Source organism: Seriola aureovittata, chromosome 9, assembly GCF_021018895.1.
Source record: "Seriola aureovittata isolate HTS-2021-v1 ecotype China chromosome 9, ASM2101889v1, whole genome shotgun sequence".
In the NCBI taxonomy this organism is placed as follows: Eukaryota; Metazoa; Chordata; class Actinopteri; order Carangiformes; family Carangidae; genus Seriola; species Seriola aureovittata.
The window spans coordinates 9819976-9842541 of NC_079372.1; the positions used below are offsets into that span (position 1 = coordinate 9819976).

Below are 22566 nucleotides of genomic sequence, written 5' to 3' on the forward strand. Positions count from 1 at the left end.
GGTCCTCAGGGCCCATCAGTTTACATTTGGCCCTTTGGCTTTGAAGAAGCAAGCAGGACAGAGCAGCCAAAGTAAACAATAGTGGAGAAACTAGAGTAATACCCAGAGAGGATGCAGGTTATTGTGTGGTTAACCCTGTCTTATGCTCCACTGAACAAATGCAGGATAACCGATATAAGCCCCGATAAAGCCCAATGAATAATAAGCCTGGAAAAAAAAGGGAAGTACTGACAGGTGTGAAAAACAGGATTTGATAAAACTATGTTAAAAGGTCTTCAAAGTCAAGTCATCATCTATTATTTAATTTATTTGCTCAGTTCCCCAAATTCTCTCTGGAAATCAGATGTGTGAAAATAAAAATAAAATGCAGACTCAGATCCATTTCCCATCAGTACGTGATGACCCATTACGTGAGATCTCCATAATAAATGATTGCTTTCTGGATGTCTGGGGAAATAATTAAACTGCCATGTAAACTGGGGGTCAATAGGTGCCCAAGAAAAAGTTTTCGCCCCTGGGTTCTCCTAGGAGGTTAATCCGGTCATGCAGAGAACAACCACTTTACTCCAGACTGCAATATCTCAACAGCTACTAAATGGATTATCATAAATTGTGGTATAGATATCCAGGATGAATACCATTAACTTTGGTGACCCCTTAACGTTTCCTCTGGTGCTATCACCAGGTCAAAATTTTAAATTTGGTTTAGGACCAAACACACTATGTCACAACTGCTGGTACACACATTGAATAATTTAAGTATTTTTAAACCGCAAGAAAGTCAATATTAATTCACAGTGTTACTGTATGTATTACTGGATATTATTGATTTGGTATACAGTGATCACTCTCCTACCTCTTCCAATTACAAATCCTCCTACATGATGTTGAAACTTTGCAGACATAAACATTAAACACATGTAACCTCTTTCATGCCTGTAAGTTTCATGTTTTTGTTTTTATACACTCAATTATACATAAAGCTGGTCCTCTGGTTCAAACTGCTGCAGGCTAGGGATGAACCCATCGCACGCAGTACTATACCTTGACAGGTTTTTTAGATGGACGTGCCCCCTCCTCGTTATTCTCTTCCTCCTCATGCTCTTTGCTGCCTGTGGGCAAGTTGGAGTAATTGGCCAGAGTGCTGAGCAGAGAGGAGACCATTGGACTGGTATCCATCTCCTCCTGCATCACACACACAGAAACACAGTCATAACCGATCCGGACATTTACTCAAGACAGCAGTAAGAACTGGTTTCAAACTGATAATCCCAGTATGTTTGTTACTGGTTATTGAAAGCTGTGCCCACCTCAAACAGAGCCATGTTCTTGCCGTCATACTGCTGGCTCTTCTCCACATCGCTGGCTGCACTGCTGTTGATGAAAGGACTGCTCTCTTTGGGGTTCCCATCACCTGAAACACGTAAACACCAGGTTTATAACTGTTAATACATTATGTCCAAAAATTATTATTATAATTTTTATGTCCAAAGTCATTTGTTTTTTATTTGGATCGAAAAGTGCTGTGAACTCTTCAGTGGAACAAAGAAGAATTCAGACAAAACTACCTTAACAACCTTGACTGTTGCAGAACTTTTGACCGTATCACAGTCTTTATCTGCATGAAACCACATGAAGCTTGAAAGCAAGCAGGCAAACTTTATTTATACAGTACTTGTTAAAACAGAAATTACAAAGTGCTTTACATAAGAATAAAAAGGAACGAGGGCATAGGACATAGGACAGAAGCAAAGGAAAATAAAAACAAAAAGGAGAAATAGGTATATGTTGTAATAAAACAAGGAGAAACTTTGTTGAAGTTTGTGACCTGTCTATGTTTCATTCACACTCATGATGCTCAACGAATGTGTCTGATCCCTGCGGTGGTTGTGCTGCCTGCTACATACACTCAGTGTTGGTGTGTTCATTTGCAGCAGCAGAGATGGGCTCGGCCTGCTCTTCCTCCACATGAGTCCCAGGAAAAACTTTCCTTTGAAGAGCTGCTACAGTGCTTCAGAGCCACTTCACAGGTGTTGGCAGGCTAAAAGGTCAAGGTTACGCTTAACCTGAGCTAGATAAGGTTAACATTCATCCAGCATTGTTTAAATAACTTCATACTCATACATTTTTGCATGCGTTGTTGTATATTCATCAGAAGTGTAGAACGATAGCAATAATCCAGTCTTGTCTTTTTCCTATATATCAGGAAAAATTACAGCTGGAGTTGAATGAGTCAAACAAGATTAATCTTTTTGTTGCAAGCAAGTGATTTAACTGAACAGCTGAACACCCAAAAACTTTCTTTCTAAAAAAAAAAAAAATATATATATATATATATATATATATATATATATATTTAGGCCACTGGGGGGCAGTACAATAACTTGTAAACACAACACTTACATCTTGTACCTAACTTGTAAAGACGATACAACTGACATTTTAGTACACAGGCAACCTGGTGAATGTAAATCCAGTATTCGCTCTTTTTTAGCCCTGTGTTTGGTCTCTACCGACTCCTGAGGGAAATAAAAAATGCTAAATGCTCTACTGTGTTCACCAGCTAGTTGTGCCTGTTTGCTGTTTGCCGCTGAGCGGGAGGTATACAGTGGTTTTTAGAGCATCTTCACTGACAACATCTCCCTCCTGCTTCTGAAAACGATGTGAATGGTGAAAGTGATCCAAAAAAGTAAAGTATTTAGACACTGTTTCCTAACCCCTCTGACCTTTAACCATGGGACATCCTTCCCTCTTCTTTACTTTACTTCTAAATCACTGAGTGCAAAACCTGAAGAATCCAAAAGCCAGTGTTAGTCATGAAAAGAGCCACATGAGGCGACGTCCTACAGCACAGTAGCTCCTGGTTGTTAAAAGCAACACAATCAAGTCGCCTCTTCTGATTCCCCAAGCTGCCACAGTATTACACACTAATCTTTAAAGCAAAGAGGAGAGTCAAATGGCAGCCAAACTGCTCTCACACAGCACATAATCCTTTGAACGACGGACTGCTCTCCTAAAGATGCATTGCCTGTAAAATTGGATTAGAAAGCATTTCAATTTTATGTCCTTTAGAGTTTGCATGAAGGATAAGACTTTTTATCAGGGTTCTATCACTACCTGAAAATTATATGAATTACACTATGCAAATTACTTTAAGACCAACATTAGATCCCTTTTTTAAGCCAAGTAAACACTTTACTGTAGTTTGTGCAGTAGTTCAGTTGCAGGAGAAGCTTTTTCACAGCTGCTGTGTATGTCAGATACAATGAAGACCACTTTCTTACCTGTTGTGATGAGGCCAGTCAAACTACATTTGATACTATTGAGACTCACAGCAGGTCTTTTTTTCTCTACTCTTACATGTAGTTTAGATTATGATGAAGCCAACCACCTGAGTATTCTGTAATCCATCACAATTTTTAAATCTGCATTTAAAGCTCATTTCAGCTCTAGGCTTAGAGTGAAATCAGCTTTTAAAAAATTGCGATTTAACCATGTTTTTCTAAATGCTTTTGTGTGTGTGTGTGTGTGTGTGTATGTGTGTGTGTGTATGAGGACTTCTCTGTGTGCAAGTTACATATTTGATACAGAAAAAGTTCGTATTTCTCCTTTTTACAATCGTATAACTGAAAACGACTCGTGTTCAACAACACAATCTGGTCACAGTCACAGTCACAGTCTGGTATGTATTCTGCCTCTTGACTCTCAGTGAACTGCTGTAAAACATTTTCATGTTTCTCACGCAACAAATCTCCGTGTCAGCTTCAGTGAATAAGCAGTGATGGATCTTTGCCGCCGGCCCTGTGATACTGCCTATGAAAGAAGTAGTCGTATGAGTGTTGTATGTGTGTAGTGAGTGTTGTATAATAATTATCCTCCATTACACAGCAGAACGTTCACAAAAATACAACAGCTGGACTGTATTTCCAGAACTAGCAGATCCGTGTATTTTATTCCCCAGATGTCAACAATAATCAACCATCCAACTCACTTGTTTTTTCCTCAGACTGGAAACCACATCCTCTGTCCTCCTCATCCTTCACAGCAGTCACACTGAGTGCCCCTGAAATGTAGCCAACCAGAGGTCTCCCTTAAAATGATCTCCTGATGCATCATAGTGACAGATGAGGTTACAAAAGCCACCAGTTTAATTTTGCCTGCCATTGTGTTGTTCCTTTATTCTACAAAGATCAAACAAGTTGTGCTGCATTTAGAAAGGCATGGGTAACACTTATTAGGGGCACGTTGCAACATGAGATTTGCATTTGACTACTAATCAATGAATAAAAACAGCTTCATATCTCTACAAGAACAGATACTGTTCTGCTTTCATCAAAAACACTGGTCTGAAATCTTCTTTTTTATGCAACTGGATAAGAGCTAATATAGGAAGTACCTGTGATTTAACATTCACTAACTCATCATTTCTTAATGTTTAGCAACAGGAATTCAGATTGACACACCTATACAACCCACTGACTGGAAGATGAGCTGCTCTCACACGCATGTAAACTGATAGTATTACAATTCCAGGAAAAGGGGCCTAGTGGCACAGAACATATGGTTATACTTAACATGGTAAATTCACATTCCTCGGCCACATCAACAGTGTGAATAAGTGATAAACTAGTAATTCATGCAATGTCATAACAGATGCCCTGAAAAGAACTCAAGAAAGAAGCAGCTGGTTTTAGCTACCTTGCTGCACGGTGGTAATCCTGCACAAATAAAACAACACAGTCTAGAGTCACTTTAATCCAATTAAAGCTGCTCTTTACCCCTCTCTTCACAAATCCTCCTGCGCACAGGGGAATGATCTGCTCTCTCCCTGCCAGGACTCTGCTGTGTGAAGCCTCATGTTAGAACCTCGCTGCCTCACAGCGGCTGACACAAATTAATATGCCATTGATTAAATGTCCATCAATCGATGTGTTGATTTGTGTAAGCAAAACTGAATTTATCAATAATGCTGCCCTGACTTTTTGCAGCCCTGTTACCAGCACCGAATCATTCAGTGATTTGAGTTCCTGAGGATCTTTGCATAAATTTAAGAGTTTACTCTTGGTTTACGAAGCTCTTAATGGCACTGCAGTATCAGTATCAGTCATGTTTACTCTTTACAGCAAGGCAAATCTCAGCGGTCAGTGGAAGGTCACGTCAGTTTTAATTTTCTTTTGAAATAACAATACAAAACATATAATTCAAATTTCCTATAATTATTTTCTTTTTTTTTTTTTTTTAACATTTCAATTTTTCACAGTAGATGTAGAGGTCATCATAAAAAAAATTGTTTTTGTTTTTAAGAGAGAGAAATGAGTCAGCTACTCTGGTAGAACTACTTGAGGCTGTAATGCAGAAAGAAAAACAAAATTTTATTCTTGGTCCTGCTCTGCCTAAGAATTTAGCTTGAGCTCATAAATGGCTAAAAGATGTACGCAGCTTCAAGACCCATAAAGCAATATTCCTGTCTGTCTGTGGCACTTCGGACGACTTTACATCTATTCAAATGGTGTGAAATTATGGTATCACAGGTGTGATGAAACCAAAGGAGAGAAAATAATTTCCATTTGGTTACACAACACAGAAGAATCATTAGTTGGGAGTGTAATTGGCCTACATAGATAGAGTCCTGCAACTCAAGAGAACTAAGAGATTTATCTGTGTCAGTTGTAAAAGCTTCAGATGCCTGTGATTACCCAAAAGGTGTTATGAGGTGGCCACAGAGCTAAAACCGCCAAACCTTTCTTTGAAAACTAAAAGTTGGGTGTAAAATATAATCTAGAAGCACCAAGCAGGGGTCAGACTCAGTGAGTGAGCTGACAGGTCACTGTGGGGATGATGTAAACATGTGAAGCAATATCACAGTGTACTACTATGGACTTTAGTGTCTTTAATGTGTGGGTCACATCAGGCAGCTGTGTCTCCTAGAAATTACATTTCTATAGAACTAAACTGGGAACAGCAAATTCAGAGGCAAGTTTTTTTTTTTCATTTATGAAGAGTTGCATTTATTAACAGCAGTGGATTCACATGGAGGAAGTTGGGGTGGATGACGGGTGTACCAAGCGCAGTGTCACACCAGAGCCCAGGGTTGACATCCACTGTCCTGTCTGAGGTTATGTTTGGGCAACGAAAGCACTTTGGTTAAAGTTGTCTGTTTCAGGTTAGTTGTAAAGGCCTATAAACGATTTATAGGAAACAGGGTTGGAGCAGGTTGAACCACCTCATCTGATCCATATTCATCATGTTCACAGCAAATTACTGCTCCAGGATGAGCATTTTTTTATTCTTTGAGCTAAAGCACTCACGCACGCACGCACGCACGCACGCACGCTACATGCTAGCACAATCATGTTAACCAGTAGCCATAATAAACTTGTGAAAGCTTAACGACATGCTTTGAACATATCACAGTCCAAGTTCATAGTTCAGGTCAGGTAAGGTCAGCCATTTTACTGTGCTATTTATTTGAATGTTAATATATAATCAAAACTTCAGGTTAAAAAACAACAACAAAGGGAGGTATAATAAAACAAGTAAAACAAGGACAACCCTGGTTGCTAGATATGATGTAAATATAAAACTTATTTGACGTCCTGGCTGTCCACTCCTCTGAGAGGCAAAGGTGAGTCGCTGCAAAATGGATGGAAATAGAAGACCTCCATATTTTGCTATTGCAAAAAAGTTCTTGCACACCTTGTATGATCAAAAACTCTAGACTGGAACAGTAAACCAGAGAACCCAAACACTGTCCATCATCTGAACTTATTTTATGAACACAATGTTTCTATCCTCAGACTTTCGTACGGCAGAATTAATATAGAGAAACACCTTGCATACAAATTCAGTTCAATGAGTTCTTCAAATCCAAAAAAAAACGTGATATTGAGCTCTTAAAATTTAATACAATTCTACAATAGGGGCCTCTGGGGACATTGGTAAGATCTAGTATTCACAAAAATCCCAACTCATTCATATTTATGAGAAAACAGTGCAAGAACATATTACAAGAAAAAATTCAAGACCTTTGTATTTTATCATGTGAACTCTGTTGTGGAGAGAGAGGCGAAGAAGGAGAACTAAAGGTTAATTACCCAGAGAGGAGGAATAAGTCTCCACCTCAGAGTCATGCTGAGTAGCCTCACTCTTATGATTTAGTGTAGACATTGCTTGAGGGGGAAGGGGCATAAAAATTATCAAAGTAAAGAATTGAAAAAAATAAATAAGCTGTCATTACAAACTGTTAAAATCCCCCAACTGTGTGAATAAGGCTTATAGAGTTCAATAACCAGAGCCTGACTCTGCCTCTGTATTGAACTATGACTTCTCTGGAGTGGGAGGTTTCAGATTTTTAGGGGAAATTTATTCAAACGGTTCATTATAATGTTTGAGGGAGATTTCTGTGTCTGTCCAAAAACACATACACACAAGAGCAAATTGCTAAATTAAAGAAGAAATGTCCCAAATGCGCCTCCTTTCTTTCAATAACACACTTGTCCCTGAAAACAAGACAGATAAGTTTGTGACAAACTCAGAGGCTCAGCCGCTTTAAATCATTTGTTTGCCACAAACGGATAATCTTTCTGGCTACATCCCTGTTTTAGCCTCAGGACAGACAGTCATGACTTATTGATAAGAAGCGATCAGCTCAGAAAGATGAAGATCTGAACATGTTTATGTTGATGCTTGTGCAGCAGGCAGACCGGTGGCTGCGACTTGACCACAGCATGCAGATGAAAGGCGGTGGGTGGTGCAGATTTGTACCCTTGATGTGACATGGCTATTACAAAATGGACAGTTTATACCGGCTTTTAAAAGCTTAATAGGACGCAGGCTCAAGGGGATTATCCAGCAGCTGCTGGAGGCCACAGAGAGAGGCAGAAATTAACTTCTGCATGTGAGAGTACTGCATCAATCAGCTGCACAGAAACCTCACACTCATACCTCATTCATTTTCACCTCGCCTGCTGTAACTGAGGAATTAAAGCTAATTCCATGAAGTCATTTGTTTAATTTAAATCTATCTCTTCACTGACACTCGATTTCACTGTGTCACACACACACACACACACACAGCCTGTTGCCTTGCTTGTGCTTCTGTCTGTCAGGCAGACCCTACTCAGCAGGGGTGACACTGAAATATGATGCTTTCTGCCAAAAAGTGGATTGAATTCAAATGTTAAATTTTCCATCAAAACAGGAATGAGAGCAGAATACTGAGTTAAGGAAGGAATTTGCATTTTCTGCAGCAGGAGCAATATTATACAATGAATTATGTTATCACTTGGAACACTATAGCCACAAATATCCACTGTTTGTAATGTGTGTGTGTATTTGAGTGGTAATGAATTCGATATAGTAAAGTTGCTTGCTCTGGACTCTGTTTTGAGCCACATGGCTTTAGGGATGACAATGTTGGTCTCTCTGTCTGTGGGTCTGTCCGGACTAAAATATCTCAACAACTACTGGATGGACTTGTGTGAAATTTCTGTAGAGACATTCATGTTTACAGAGAAACCTTTGTAGAACTCATGACTCATGGAGTGTCATCATCAGGTTGTATTGTTACCAATACTTTGGTTTATTTCCAAACACCTGCAAAACTAATGAAAAGAAAACCATCAGCCTCAGGTGCACACACACACACGCGCACACACACACACACACACACACACACAGTAAACACTATTCCTGGTAAACATCTGCATCTCAGTTACAGAGTGGTTGATGTGGCTCTTGACTCTTAGTATTGTTTACTTTATAGTATGATGTAATAAAAATAGGACAACAGGTGATCGTTGTAAATCAGACCTCAATGGCACACTCCCATCAACAGGGCTGAAGCCAGGAATACAACTAAAAGTAAAGTGAGCATGCTTTCAAAAGTGATGCCATAAATTGTTTTTATTAATCTATTCACTTCATACAAAGTGCAGTAAACAGAAGTCAAATTGATGTTTGGTGTGACCACCCTTTGCCTTTAAAACAGCACCAGTCCTCCTGAACTTTTTCAAAGTTCATGGCAGGCAGGTTGTTCCAAGTATCTCTGAGAACCGGCTACAGTTCCTGTGGATTTAGGATGTCTCAGTATCCTCTGTCTCTTCATGTGTTCCCAGACTGACTCCATAATGTTGAGATCAGGTCTCTGTGGCGCCAGACCATCTGTTGCAGGACTCCTTGTTATTCTTGATGCAGAAGTTGTTGTCATGCTTCAGAATGAATTTGGGACTAATGGATAAGAATCTACACATCTAAAGTGCAAAAAACCTTTGCAGAGTACTAATATTTTCTGTACTTGCTTGTTTGAGTTCAATTGTTTTGTCACCTGTCTCCTGTTTTCTACAGTTTATGCTTTATTTCTCAACATGAAGGTCTAAATGCTGTTTCAAAGTCTTCCTCACACAGCCAGGAATTAAATTCTGGTTCGCAACAACATTCTCCTTTATTTCATTAGATTTTGTTTTAGTAAAAGTATTGAAATACATACCACAGCAGTGCTCTGAACTACATGCAATATAATATTTCAGCCACATCCCAGTGGTTGTTATGATATTTCAGTCTGGACCAAAGTGGTGGACGGACCAACCATTCATAAAGATGGATGGGACACTAAATCTATAGGCACTTACACTTTCCTATAGTTTTGAAACTGTATCATGTCACTCCCCCACTTTTGTTATAAAAACATCTCAAATCTCAGAAAGAAAGCAGCTCACCTCAGTGGCTTCACAGCTATACAGCCCTGCTCAAAAACTTTAACTGTGTGTTGAAATAAGATGAACCATCGTTTCATCTGACAAGATGCCACTGACAGATTGATTACAGCTAATGACAGACTTACAGGGATTAATGGAGTTACAGCCTGCTGATATGTCAGCTGGCAAGTACTCAGCAAAGATGTATGGGGATCATTCATAGTCCTGACTCACACAGATGTATAATCCAGCTTCGCTTGTTCTCCTGTCCCCTGCTTCTCCAAAAGCATTACATTATTAAACATGGCTCTCACCTTACAGTATTCTGTAGAAGCCATTCAATGTACAAAAATAATTTGGAGCTCCTTCAGTATTGGATGTTTGTAAGACACAGGAAGCTAGTTTCTCAAAAGCAGCCAGACATGAAAGTAGCTACGTCAAAACCACCCATCATCTTATTTACCGCACTTTATGCAAATCAGGTCAACTGTGGGTCATTTCCACTTGCAGTTTTACCCCAAGATTTGTGGTGATGCTAAATTTTGCACCCCTGAACTGTAAGCCATTACATGCAGCAAATCTCAGTGGTTTTTCAGCTACCTCATGTGCTACATTTGCACATAGCCTGGATGTTTGTGTGATGGCTGCTTTAAATGGTATCACCAACACACCAACAAATCCAAGATGAGTACATATATAAACTTGAGAGTAGCCATCAAGCTGTCATCAGATCTCATCACTCAAATCAAAATAAGAAAAAGAAAAGGAGGTGAAAAGCTGCTAAAAACCCAAACCAGCCTCAGCATTTCCAGATGTGAAGCTTTTTAATGTTAAACAAAACAATGTTGTTTCCTCTGAAATCAATTTACACTTCTGCTGCTCCAACACATACAAACATGTTTGCCAAAGAGAATATGGCACCCGATTAGTGGTGGAAATTGGCATTCCCTTCAGCTAATGAGACCACCCTGCTTCTGTTTGTTCATATGTTTGTAAGACATCAGAGGCTTTGATGAGGTAAGGAGATGCAATGTGATAAACTGCCAGCACAACACCCGGAGAACAACATAAACTGTATACTGTACACGCAGGTTGTACATATACGGGCGGTAAAGCCTGTGCACAATCAAAGATATTTGGAATTGGCTCAACTACAAAACAGCAACATTATATTTCTAAGTTGATATTGCACATTTTTACACTTGTATAATCTGACGGCTCCATCTGTTCGATCCACTGTGGCTTCTTCTCCCACATAGTGAAAAAAGATACACTGGCTGCCAACCCTGCAATAATGAGCTTTAGCTGTAGAAGATTCACACCCACTGAAGAACATGCAACAGTGTTCTACTTTATAACATCACCGAGATTTACCGTGTTATTTAATGAGCTTTAGAGGTGCCGGTTGTCTGACTTTGTTGTAGAGCCAGGCTAACTGTTTCCAGTCTTTGTGATATGCTAAGATAGCTGGCTGTAGCTACATATTTAGCATGCAGCGTATATGACAGTGAAATCAATATTTTCCTTTCACTCTTAGAAATCTAATAAGAATATTTTGAAAACATAAAACTTTTCATTTTAACCTACAATAACTGATTGTTTTGGCCACTTGGGGGCAGAGGAAACAAGCTTTTCATTTTGAATTGTGTTATCCAATATTCACTCTCATTTAGCTCTGTTTAAACACCAACTCCAGGGAGAAATATTATTTGTCTCTAGCTGTTAAATGCTCCACTATGTTCACCAGCTATAGTCGCTGTCTGTCTGCCATCTAATGCTGTGGAGGTAGTGTAGGCTACAATGGCCTTTTTTTTTTTTTTTAGCTTTTTTTGCTGAAAACAGCTGCTATGAGAGAGGTAAGAGTAACACTCTCACATCATTTTCACATTGTCATTTTATAAGTTGTCAGTATAAAATATAAAAATTATGATTGCTTTAAATTTTAACCAGAAGTGAAGGCTCAAACGCTACATGATGGGATGAAAACACAGTTTGATCAAGTTGACAACAAAACCAGTCCTTAGCTACTCAACAGAAGAGATGGTTGATACGACATTGTCACATGACAACAGAGATTAAATACTGGGTACAACCACTGTGTAAGATCTTAGCAATGAGGTTAATTTTCTGAAAACATACTTGTACTATTAATGGTCAAGAGTTTGTACAGACACGATCCGTAACACACCATTTATAACTGAGGGAAACAGACCTGAAAGCAGAACTGTGCAAAAGAGAAATATAGTTACAGTATAGTAGAATAGTTTATTTATATAGCGCCATTCAGACACAAGGCAATTCAAAGTGCTTTACAGAGGCATCGAATAAAGTTTTTCTTTGTCTCCACCACACTGTTATGCTATTATAAAAATGTATCTGATAATATGTTAAAATCGTCAAGCTCTCAATCATTTTGTGGTTTCATTCATGCCTTCAGACAGTAAAATAAAAAGCAAATGCCAAAGAGAGGAACTAAATATGTGTTTTGAGTCACAGAAAAAGCAAGAAGCCCTTATACCTAAATGACAATGTTGTTTTTTTTTTTTAAAGTGTAGGAAACTAAAACTACTTACAGTTATGGAAAGATTGCCTTCGTGGTTAAAATAAATAGACTAATTGTGGTCTGTTGCCCCTTCTTTTGTATTCAGTATCACGCCAGTGGTTGCTGAGTGAAAACATTGCAGGTTTTAAGCCATTTGAACAAACAACCAATGTTGATTTTCTGGTGAGGATAATCTAAAAAGAGAAAACAACAATGAAAACAGAGGGTCTTCCAGCCCCCAAGTTACTGTGTCAGACAGATTAGAGTTCCTCCCTCTGAGCTTTAGCCGGTGATAAAGCTCCGCAGGGCAACAAACCACAAACATTACTGACTACTTTTTTTTTTTTAAGTTTCCACTCTGACATCGACTTTTGATGCTAGCAAGCAGGATTAGAGCTGCATACGTCAATGGAAAGAATCATGTTGATTTCAGTCAGATGAAATAAATGTGTATGAGTCAAAGTGTGTTCAGTTCTGCAGCGAAGCAACTTTTCACCTTGCATCATTTGCAGGGATTTGTTTATTCGCACAATCATAAGTAGCACAGTGAATTTGCGTCTAATCACGTCTTCCCATTGACTTTGAATGCAATCACACCACCTCTGAAATTTGCTACAGAAACTTCCAAAGACCAGACTGAAACAGCATCCATACTTGATGCCTCCTTGGATGTTTACAGATGTAGTTAAAACTCCTATAATTTCACACCACACAATTTATATCATTATGTGGTAAACAGCATTTCTCCGTACACAGCCAGTGATCTTAAAGCATACAAAAGCCTTGATGTCTACCAGTATTTTGTTGCAGGCTGGGTGACATGTCTGCGGTGCAAGTACATAGACGGCAACAACTACCTCGTCATGGCAAAACAGGACAGGCTACCACTTCTTGCCTAATGTTATGTTTCCCTCAAGATGATGTTTTCACGCTCTCACATTCTGGTCACTTTTAACGGCAATTATTTTTGTAGCTTGGCTTTTGACATGTTGTGTTAAAGTGTTAAATGAAGCCTGTTGTCATTAGTCAGCTGTAGCCTAGGCTATGTGGAAATTGCAGGTCATATTGCAGTGTGCTATCGATTATCATATTGTAGCGATCACACAGTTAGTTTTCTCTCTTGGCATATGTTGCTATTTACTGACAAACAGCACAACCCTAAAACAGGCCTACTCAATCACCAAGGCTCACACAGACATGACAGAATGACCCTAAAGTACAGGAGAAACTAGGTTTATACCAGCACCCTGACTCTTAAAGCGGAAATAAAACATGCATGTTTTTGGCACTGGTAGTGAGAAAATTTATTAGAAAAACCACCTTGCCTAAAATCTGATATTAAAAATTGTGAAAACCACAAATATGACTAATTTATTTTCGTAATTTCTAATTGCTAGCTAACTAGCGAGCAGCCATTTTGGTGTGACGTCATTGCCTTACGTAACGGGGTTGGTTGGGTGCGTTGGCCAGTGAAGACAGTGAAGCATTTCTGAACCGAATTAAACTGGAAATGGAGGACGACGGGATTAATAACGTTGTCTATATCTCTGTCTAACCCTAACCCATCCATAGGTACATAGTTACTAGAACTAGTTTTTGTAGTCATCTGTCATGAAGTGGCGTTATTGCAGTCCAGGACCAAAAGAGGGCTCCAGTACAATTTGCATAGTATCTAAAATACGTAAATTTCAGTAAAAGGCGAAACATTTCCTTATGCATAAATATAATATTTTGCCTACTGTCACTACTATTGGTTCATATTGCTGATGTATTGTTGTTATGGTCATGTTGGTCATGAATAAAACCAGTGCAGTAGCGAGCAGGCAGAGCGGACATCGGCCAATCAAAAATGCTTATTTTGTTGCGAGCCAATTCCGGTGTGGTTAAAAAACAAACAAACAAAAAAACAAGTCAGGTCTCCAGCGGTTTCCTGGATGGACAGTCAGACACTTTAGGTTGAAAAAAGTAAGAATTGCTCCAAAAGTTAATTATTGTGCGTTTACGTTGGTTCGTGGTTCGTACGATATCTTTTTTAATTTGCCACTACACGTGTGACGGCTTTCCGGCAGTCAGGCCATGTGAAGGAAAAGCTAGCAAAAAAACTTTATTGCACGCATTGCAAGAAGAAACGAGATAATGGTGAGGAAGATAACGGAACTTTGGATAACGTCTGTGGATTATAACGTTTGGAGTATAAAGTCTGGAGTGTCTGAAGTTACCGACTGTTGGAAACGGAGTCACGGTAAGAAATATTTCTAACGAAGTTTGTATCAGCTGTGACCTCTTGCTGAGGGATGTACCATGTATGGTGTGGAATGACGTGAGTTTTAGGTGAATACTTTAAGGCCCGAGTATTTTTAATGGTTGTGGTTTTAATTTCTGACAGTCATTTTGGCTGCTATATTGTACAGCCCAACTCTCATCAGTTCATGCTGCAGAGTTGCTATGGAAACCTTTAGGCTAGGTGACGTGCGTTGGACTGTGTGTCAGGGTGAGGGGACATCAGGTGTTCATGACTGCTGCTGTTTGGAGTGAAAGAAGTGTTCAGTGAGAGCTAGAGAGACTCTCACAGAGACTTTGTGGAACTTTATTGCAGTCAATGATGATGTTCATCTCAAACAGATACCAGTACCTGCCGACTTATGTGGGTTGCTAAATGCCCTACCTGTCTCTTCCCTGCCTGGCTAGCGCGGTTTAGCGCCCTTTCCCTACGGCGGACTGATGCCTCTGTACCGCTGTTGTCAGAGTATGTAGGCCGGTCAGTAGAGTACATATTATAGGCGGTGAAATTGAAAACAGACGGAGCAACTTCAGGCTTTAGTCTGTTGGTCTGGCGAACAACTAGTTTGCCCAACTCAAAGATCTTGTCCTCTAGGTAATCTTCATCCAAAAAATGTTCACTGCAAACCCTGGAGTCAGTGCCCATCGGTGGGCTCTCTCTCTTCAGTGCCGCCAACCAGCGCAGCACGACTGCTCTTCGTTTCAGCGGCAGTTTATGAAAATGGACAGTTTTGTCCTTGGCTTTAACTCTGTAAAACAAATTTTTACATCCAGGAGCGATACAATAGTGGCCTCCCCTTTGTCTTCTCCTGTCCTGTGGCTCCTCAGTCTCCATCCTTTCACTATCTTCAACTATTTCACTGTCTCAACCGCCAAGCCAACCAACCCCGTGACGTCACAGGTTATAGTACTGCAAGATGGCGCCACTCTTGCTACGAAAGATGTAACGATCTTATATTTTCTCTTATATGTTTACATTTGTCATATTTGTTATGTAATTGTTGATTAGAATGGAAATCCATTTAGGAAATCACGTTAACTTGATTGACTGCTTCATTTCCACTTTAGTCACATCAGAACAGGTACATTCAAGACAAGTTCAAAAAGCCCAAAAAGCCCCAGCTTAATGGGATATATTATCATTTTAGGTATGACGTTTGTGCTGTGTATATAGACATAACAATACTGATTTATATTTGAAGTGATTTTAATATATATGATACACCTTATACACTCTTGGATCAACTTTATCATCAGCTATCAAACTGATTTCAAACTTACAATGTAAAAAATTGAAAGTGTAATAAAACAAATCCCTGAGAATACATGAATGATTGTAGTTGCACTAAACATACTGGTTACATTGTACATGGTACAGGTGGTACAGGTTTGTTTGTTGACTCATCATAGTGAAGCAATGTGATTGGTACAGGTCCTTGTAACATTTTGTATTTCATTCGAGCCTGTCCAATAACTCTACGTGAATGCGCAGGGGTGCTAGTTTTCTTGTGTCCTCAAGTTCAGTAGCACCCAGCTGTTTTTTGCCCCGTGTAAAAGCTGGTGTTTACACTTTTGCGCAACAGAGACCAACTTGATGCTGAATGGTAAAACCTTGGTCTGCCAGGACCAAGTCTCCTGGTAGTAGTTTGTCTAAGAAGCCTGCGTTTGCCGTTATGTGAGGGTCAGTTGTTCGGCCACCCCAGCCCTAAGACATGAAAGAAATTGTCCCTTGTGGTGTAATTCCTTTGAGATATTTCCAAGTGTTATGCGACTTATACTGTGAGTAGGTTTGTGCCTTTGCTTTTAACTCTTTAGGTTCTTAAAGTTTTGGCAAAAACACATTGGCAGGGAGACTTGCACATGTTCTCGTTCAGGCCATACAACAGACACACTCCCTCTTTTTCAGGGCAACCCTCTTATGGTATTTTTTCCATGTTCCCTTCTGCTGTCCTCTTCTGTGGGGATTTGGTGAAGGCAAAGATGGTTGGTACACAGTCAGGCGACAATGGATCATCACTTTTATGACCTGGAAATAAAACAGACATTTTTTATTTTTTGTGGGATTAACCCTATGTGCACAAGGGTATCATATCATTTTTTCAGAAGAGTCTAGACTATCCACAGCTTCCATCATTAGATATGATCATGCTTTTCTCATTTTTATATTAAGCATCTCACCAGAAAATGCTGACAGCAGTTTCACATCAAGGAAAGAGTTATATTGCATCTTATGAATTTGCTGTTTTTCATGCATCTCACCAGAAAAATGCTGGCAGTAAAGATATCTGTTTGACTGTATCACAAACATGATGGTAGGACCCTTGGCTTAGCCATTTTTAAAAATGATGTGCTTAGTGCCTGACAGAAATAAATGTGGGATAATACCAGCTGCATATTGGAGATGGAGAAATTTGCTGATTGATTGCTTTCAAAACCAGATTGCTTTAATGCTTTGTCACACAGATAAGAGTAACATAGCAATTGATAGCTTTGATCTGTTCAGCTGATTATTTTCATATGTAGTATGTTGTGGTGGATTACTTATTCAAAAGAGAACGTGTGAAAATGGATGAAGATGGTAATAAAGATATTTCTTTGCAGAAGTTTGATTAATCATCATAACGTGATTACTTCAGATGGTGTACAAATATGTGTTTCCTCCTGGATTTGCTGGCGTTTGCTAGTGTTAGCATTAGCTCATTCAGTGCTGCTGTTGTAAATGAGACGATGCTATGGAATATGCTGTGCTTTACGCTTAATAAAATGATTTGCAGGTATCTATTACTGACATTTCAAGCTTTCTAATTAATAACACTTAATAACAGAAACTTACCTTGTACAAAATGTGCACTACACAGCCTTGTGTGTTTTGATGGTTCCCAATTCTTTCGATGTATGGCTGTGATCCACTTCTTCCTTCTTTCCATGTCTTTTGGCATATGATAGAAGGCTATATTAGTCTTGCCTTGCCTGTTAGTACACCCCACTGCACAACAGGAGATAACCATGGTTGAATATGTAGATTTCAAAAACAACCGCAGAGAATTTGTGGACAAGGGTATTTATTTAGCCCTAGTATCGAGTACATAACATGTCCCTTTTGCTTACCAGGCGGTGGCGGGACGGACATTGTGACGTCAGATGCAAAAGGTCAATTATTATACTGAGAAGTAATAATGATTGTATTTGTTATAGAGTATTGTACAAATGTTTTAGGGGCTTTAGATGTTTAGATTCTTATCCATCACACAATACCATCAGAGAGACATCTGATCCAATATAATGCAATATAATGTCCTCAAACATACAGCCAGAGTCAAAAATAATAATTTATGTTTTTTCTGTTTACTCCACTCTGTATGAAACTGATAAATGAAAACTATTCAAGGCATGATGTATGAATGCATCCCCACTTTACCTTTAGTGCATAACACGTTTGCTCAGTGCTGTACATTCAAAGCTGGAGGTGACTGTCAATGGTATGCATTGTTTTCACTGATGCTTTTAGTTATCATTTTGTCAGTGGACAAATTTTAATTATCTTTTCTTTTGGAAAAAGCACCAATTCAAATGCTTTTCACACTTCAGCAATCTTACAGCAGTTTTGTTGTAAAATCAAGCAAATGATTCATCTACCAGGGTGTATGAGGATTTCACTACCTCACCATGTTGTGGATCACTTTCCCTCACCTTGTTGTCTTTCTCTCTTTTTCTGTGTCTTTCGGACTCAGGTCCAAGCTCATTAATTCACACTGAACATGTGAGTCAGGAAGTTATACTGTAATGTTTAAACAAAGGTTAAGAATTTCCCGAAACTGCTGGGCATTGTTGTTCATAACAGATGTTAGTCAAACAGAATTAAACAAATATATTATGTTGGAGATTGTTTTCAGCTGCACATTTGGTGCTCTAATGAGAATTTCCAGCAGCATGACGGTGTATGTGGGATTGATCTAAAATAAACCAGTGTCCATGTCACCCATTGCAGATGTGTTTTTAATAGCTTTTGGACAAAATGGAGGTCTATAAATAAGCTAGAACAACCTTTAGCTACAGACACAATACTTGTTAGCAGGATAAATTTTGCTTCTGCTCTTTTCATGAAATATATCAACAGCAAGAAAAAAGTTGAATAACATCAGACTTATCCTCTAAGTACTGACTCCAATATAACTCAACTGGCAATCAGCTGACACAAAGTTTTAGCATTAAGCATTTCAGATTTTACCAGCATTAACACTTGACAGTCAAAATGAAGTCAAACTCATTAAGTATATTTGAACACTGTGGTAACAGGCAATCTGTGATGGGATATGATGTGACACGATTCTGTGTTACCGCCACAGACTGGGTGATGTGACTGGACCGCTGTGTGCGGGCTGTGTGTCTGTGGGAGGAGGAGGAAGGAAGGATTAGATCACACTGTATTTCATAATCTCCAATTGGAAAAGACTGGGTGGGAAAGATGATGTAGCTCTGTGGGAAGATTAGAGGAGAGCTCTATCACTATCCGCTCTTCTCTTTCTCCAGTTCAGCCGTCTAGAAGCCCTGCTTCTAGATTCAAAGTGTCAACATCTGCAATGTCATCATAGTGGTGGTAAAGCTATCAAAGCCCCAATAAGTCATATAATTGTGTGTATCAAGTGAGCACAGGAAAGATATGATAGCTCCATATCGTACTGTTCCCTGGTTTGAGACTGTCCTCATCAGAAGAGTGACGGCACTGCACTTTTCTCCAAACACTTAAAAATGACCTATGTCAGCAAAGACAGAGGTAGCATGATGTTATCTGCTGCAAAAGGTCTCAGGAGGAGGTCAGAGTGGACACACTGCCTGCCTAGATAATGGAGATGCTTCATGATTAAGGGTGCTATAATCAATATTTTCTATATCAACAGTGGATCAAATGACAATGTGTAATGTGAAGGGATTGTTCATAGTGACAAATCCACATACAATTTCCTGTCAGCTCTATAGAGCTTTAAAGTGTCCTTTAGCTAATTGTTTTAATTTTTTTTTAACAATTCTGCATTTCTGCTGGCCAAGCTTCCTTTCCTTCCCCAAATTACAACCCATTTTTTTACACTTAAAACTGATCCGTCTAATGTCCAGCCTAAGAATGTCATTACCTCTTTAATATCACTTATTCAAATTAAACTTGCCAAAACATATCAACACCTGAACCACATGGCTGGCAGAATAGAAAACACTCATTTGTGGTAGTGCTTCCTTTTTCATGACAGGAGGTGATTTAACAAAAACTGACATGAATGAAATGTACTTACTTGTACTTAAAAGAAAGCGCCAAAATAAAGGAAAAGTTTAGGTGAGAAGCTAAAGCTTAAGTTATGATGTAAGGCCTAATTCCAGCCTTTCTCTGAGATGTCACATATTAATGTTATAGCATGCAATGACAACAATGCAGCGATGTTGCATCATCTATATTGAAAGTGTTAACCCGATGAACTGAGGACATGTGATGTAGGTGGTTTTAATTTGGAATAAATGGATAACATACATAAATTAAGTACACTGAATCGGATCAATCCATATAAATATGCACAAGATGTCAAGACCTTCTTAATCCAACTTCACCACTCTGACCTTCTCATTCTATATGGATTAAAGTCAGTTTGTGACACACTCTTCATTCAGTGTTCAGTAATTGAAGAGCCAGGACCACACGTCAGAGGATTACTGACAATCACTGACATGGTTTATCTGTTCTGAGCCAGTTTATTAAAGCTGTACATCAGCTGAGGATACATCAGTGAAATTACCAGGAAGCAGGAATATTAAAATCCTTTATATGGCAAGAGGGCAGCTTTACATAATGCAGTGCTCCTTTGCAATGAGATAATACCTGGTGCACAATTACATGACTGCGCATGTCCACTACAACTCGGCCATAGACACAAAAGATGAATGAAACACAAACTGGACAGTTATCTGGTCTGTTTTACCTGGACTACCTACACACACACACACACACACACACACACACACACACACACACACAGATTTACAGTATATAGTATATCTACACTTACAATGGGGGAGGCATGTTTTGGTCAACACCACAGTGGCATTAGAGGAAAGGTCAGGGGATCACTGAAGTCAGTAACATTCATGGTCTGCGGACCATAAACCATGGTGGACCAACTGACCTTGCTTTATTTGAATAGGCATGAAGAGGTTGATTACCCACAGGAATAAAGTCAAACATGAGAGAAAAGTCTTAAAAATGTGTATAATTTAGTGACACAGAAATGTGTGTCTGTTTCCCTCATTTCCTGTTAGGTAATTAATCATCTCATGACCCCTTCAGGTTTGCCTTGTGACCTTTAGCTGGCTTTGACCACTCAGGTTGGGAATCACTGCCTTACAGCACAGAGTATCTCCCGCTCTCCATCTTTGAGGTGAAAGATTAATGGCTGACAGAGCAAATCAATAAATTCTACTCAAAGAAATACTCCAACATGTTGCATAATATGTTGCCTTATAAATAAATTGACTCGACTAGTCTTTGTGCTAAGCAACAACATGCAAATACATGCAGGACTTACAGCATCAGAGAACAGGGCTCGACTCCATCTGGAGATTTAAAAAAACCCAGCCATCAGCATTTCTAAAGCTCACTAATTAACTAGTTATATTTCATTTGTTTAAGCCATACAAAAACACAACAGTAAAAACGAGTTGTGGTTTCACAGTGGGTTTTGTGCTGGACTATTTCGTGATAGAAGAGCTGGTAGTTGAATTTTGTTACAGACAGAGCTAGGCTAGTTGTTTCCCACTATTTCAAGTCTTTATGCTAAGCTAAGCTAACATTATCCTGGCTGTACCTTTTTGTTTAACAAATAGATATAAGTGTGGTATCAGTCTCCCCATCTAACCCTCAGCAATAGTGCAAAAAAGCTTGTGTCCCAAAATGTCAAACTATTCCTTTAAAGTTAGTCAGATAGGAATTCCCCTCCCGCCCTTTCTGACACAACTACAGCTTGGTGAGATGGATTTAATCTGTTTGCCAGATGTCGTTAGCTCATCCACTGGTGTTTGAATCTGAATCAATTTGTTTGATTGCCCATACGTTAATGCAGTGTCGCCTGCTGCAATTTCCCTGAGAGAGAAGGGCCAGCTAACACATTAGTATAGGAGAATGAATGAACCTACTTCTGCTCCTAATGCAGATTCATTGTCTTTGCTTGTGTCACTGATGTAGGTTACAGAAGGACAAAAACGTCACCCGTTACTATATTATCACATCATTAGTATTGACCACAGCAACAGAAGCAGTGGCATCATTATGATGATTGTATTGTAAATACTCAGGGAAACAACAGCAGTTACTGAAAGCTTAAACATCTCAGCGTGGATGGATTATGAAACACTGTTCATTTTGCATCTCTTTCTGGTCAATTTGCATCTTGGTGTTTAGGGTTGGGGTAACTCTCCAGGACATGAATGCGAGTCTATGTAGTTTCCCCAAAAGTGAGAAAACGTGTGTGTGTTTGTGTGTCTGTGTGTGTGTGCACCTCCAACTAAGGTTTAATAGCTCAGTCTAAATAGCCCAGAGAGGGCAATTCCAGACCATCTGACCCCAGAGCTCTTATCGACCGACCAAAATAAGGACACGGACAACAAGCAGTACCTGCAGTGAACAACCCTAGTAAAAAGTAGTGCATACAAACCTCTAAAACACATAAGCACTTAATAAAACATACTAACATACTGACATATACTGGATTACTTAATGACTATCACTCAATTGTACTGATACTGAATCATTATTTTATCATTTATAAATGTACTATTATCAGTATAAGACCTGACAAAAGCACTCTCTTCTGTGATGTTGCATACCACCTAATGTCTCAAATTACTTTTAATTACTTTTTTTACTCTTTTTCCTGTGGGTTAATTTGGTTGCCTTTTATTTAAACATGTTTTTTGTGCACATGTATTTTCATCTATCAGCTCCAGTTTTATAATAGAATCCTCACCTTTGACCCCGGCATTACTCAAACACAGTGTCAATTTTGCATTTAG

At 39.1% G+C, this 22566-nt stretch overlaps 1 protein-coding gene across 1 annotated transcript in view; it reads right to left on the reverse strand.

Moving 5' to 3' along the window:
* The window catches only part of slc12a5b (solute carrier family 12 member 5b), a 45516-nt gene that overhangs the window by 17756 nt on the left and 5194 nt on the right, over window positions 1-22566 (reverse strand). Inside the window, exons 2-3 of the mRNA XM_056385803.1 lie at window positions 1311-1414; window positions 1045-1185 (exon numbers count right to left, since the gene is read on the reverse strand). Of these exons, the coding sequence (XP_056241778.1) occupies window positions 1045-1185; window positions 1311-1414 (245 nt within the window). The remainder of the gene's footprint in view (window positions 1-1044; window positions 1186-1310; window positions 1415-22566) is intronic.